Genomic DNA, 550 nt, shown 5'->3' with positions numbered 1-550 from the left:
AACATTTCAATGCACGTGAGTTGCAGTACCTTGACGCCTAAGCCTGTGTACCCATCCGAAGAGCTTGACTCTTTGACTTCTGTACTTTTCACCATCCCTGATTTTTATACGAACAGCAGATGGCAAAGTGGTATCTTCCTGAAGCACTATCGCCTTGGCTTCTTCCAAATTCTTTATTCTTTTCTCTTCGTCCAACTGCAACTTTGCTTGTTTGTCTTCGTTCTTATGCTGTTCCCTCGCCCAGATCTTTTGTATCTTTTTCAACTGAGTTTTCGATGCCAGCTTGTACTTCTGCCCAGCTTCCTGAGAATCTACATAAATTGGCGGAAATGGTTCCTTGCCCGCATGATGCATCGCTCTTAAAATCGTTTTCAAAGGCTCGGATTCAGTACCCTTCCCTGTTTTGTCGTCTCCATTCTTTTCAGAAGTATAAATTGCATCTAAGACAAAATTATGAAAATTTACTGATCCACGTGTTTTGCCACTCGGCAATAAAATTATCATCATTTATTTAAACTTACTTTCCAATGATTCGGACATCGTTCTACTA

The 550-nt window shown here is 40.5% G+C and overlaps 1 protein-coding gene across 1 annotated transcript; it reads right to left on the bottom strand.

Moving 5' to 3' along the window:
- Positions 1-6: 6 nt before the first annotated feature.
- LOC113464622 (asparagine--tRNA ligase, cytoplasmic-like) lies at positions 7-544 on the bottom strand. Its single transcript, XM_026815395.1, has 2 exons — positions 522-544; positions 7-440 (listed from the first exon to the last, which is right to left on the bottom strand). Exons 1-2 carry the CDS (start codon positions 538-540, stop codon positions 7-9), a joined length of 453 nt encoding a protein of 150 aa, XP_026671196.1. The 5' UTR covers positions 541-544.
- Between the last annotated feature and the right edge of the window lie 6 nt (positions 545-550).

This window comes from Ceratina calcarata, unplaced genomic scaffold (genome assembly GCF_001652005.2).
Source record: "Ceratina calcarata isolate Rehan_Ccalc_2016 unplaced genomic scaffold, ASM165200v1 scaffold447.2, whole genome shotgun sequence".
NCBI lineage: Eukaryota > Metazoa > Arthropoda > Insecta > Hymenoptera > Apidae > Ceratina > Ceratina calcarata.
Note: the sequence above shows the minus strand (reverse complement) of the source record. Positions and strands in the feature narration are given on the sequence as shown.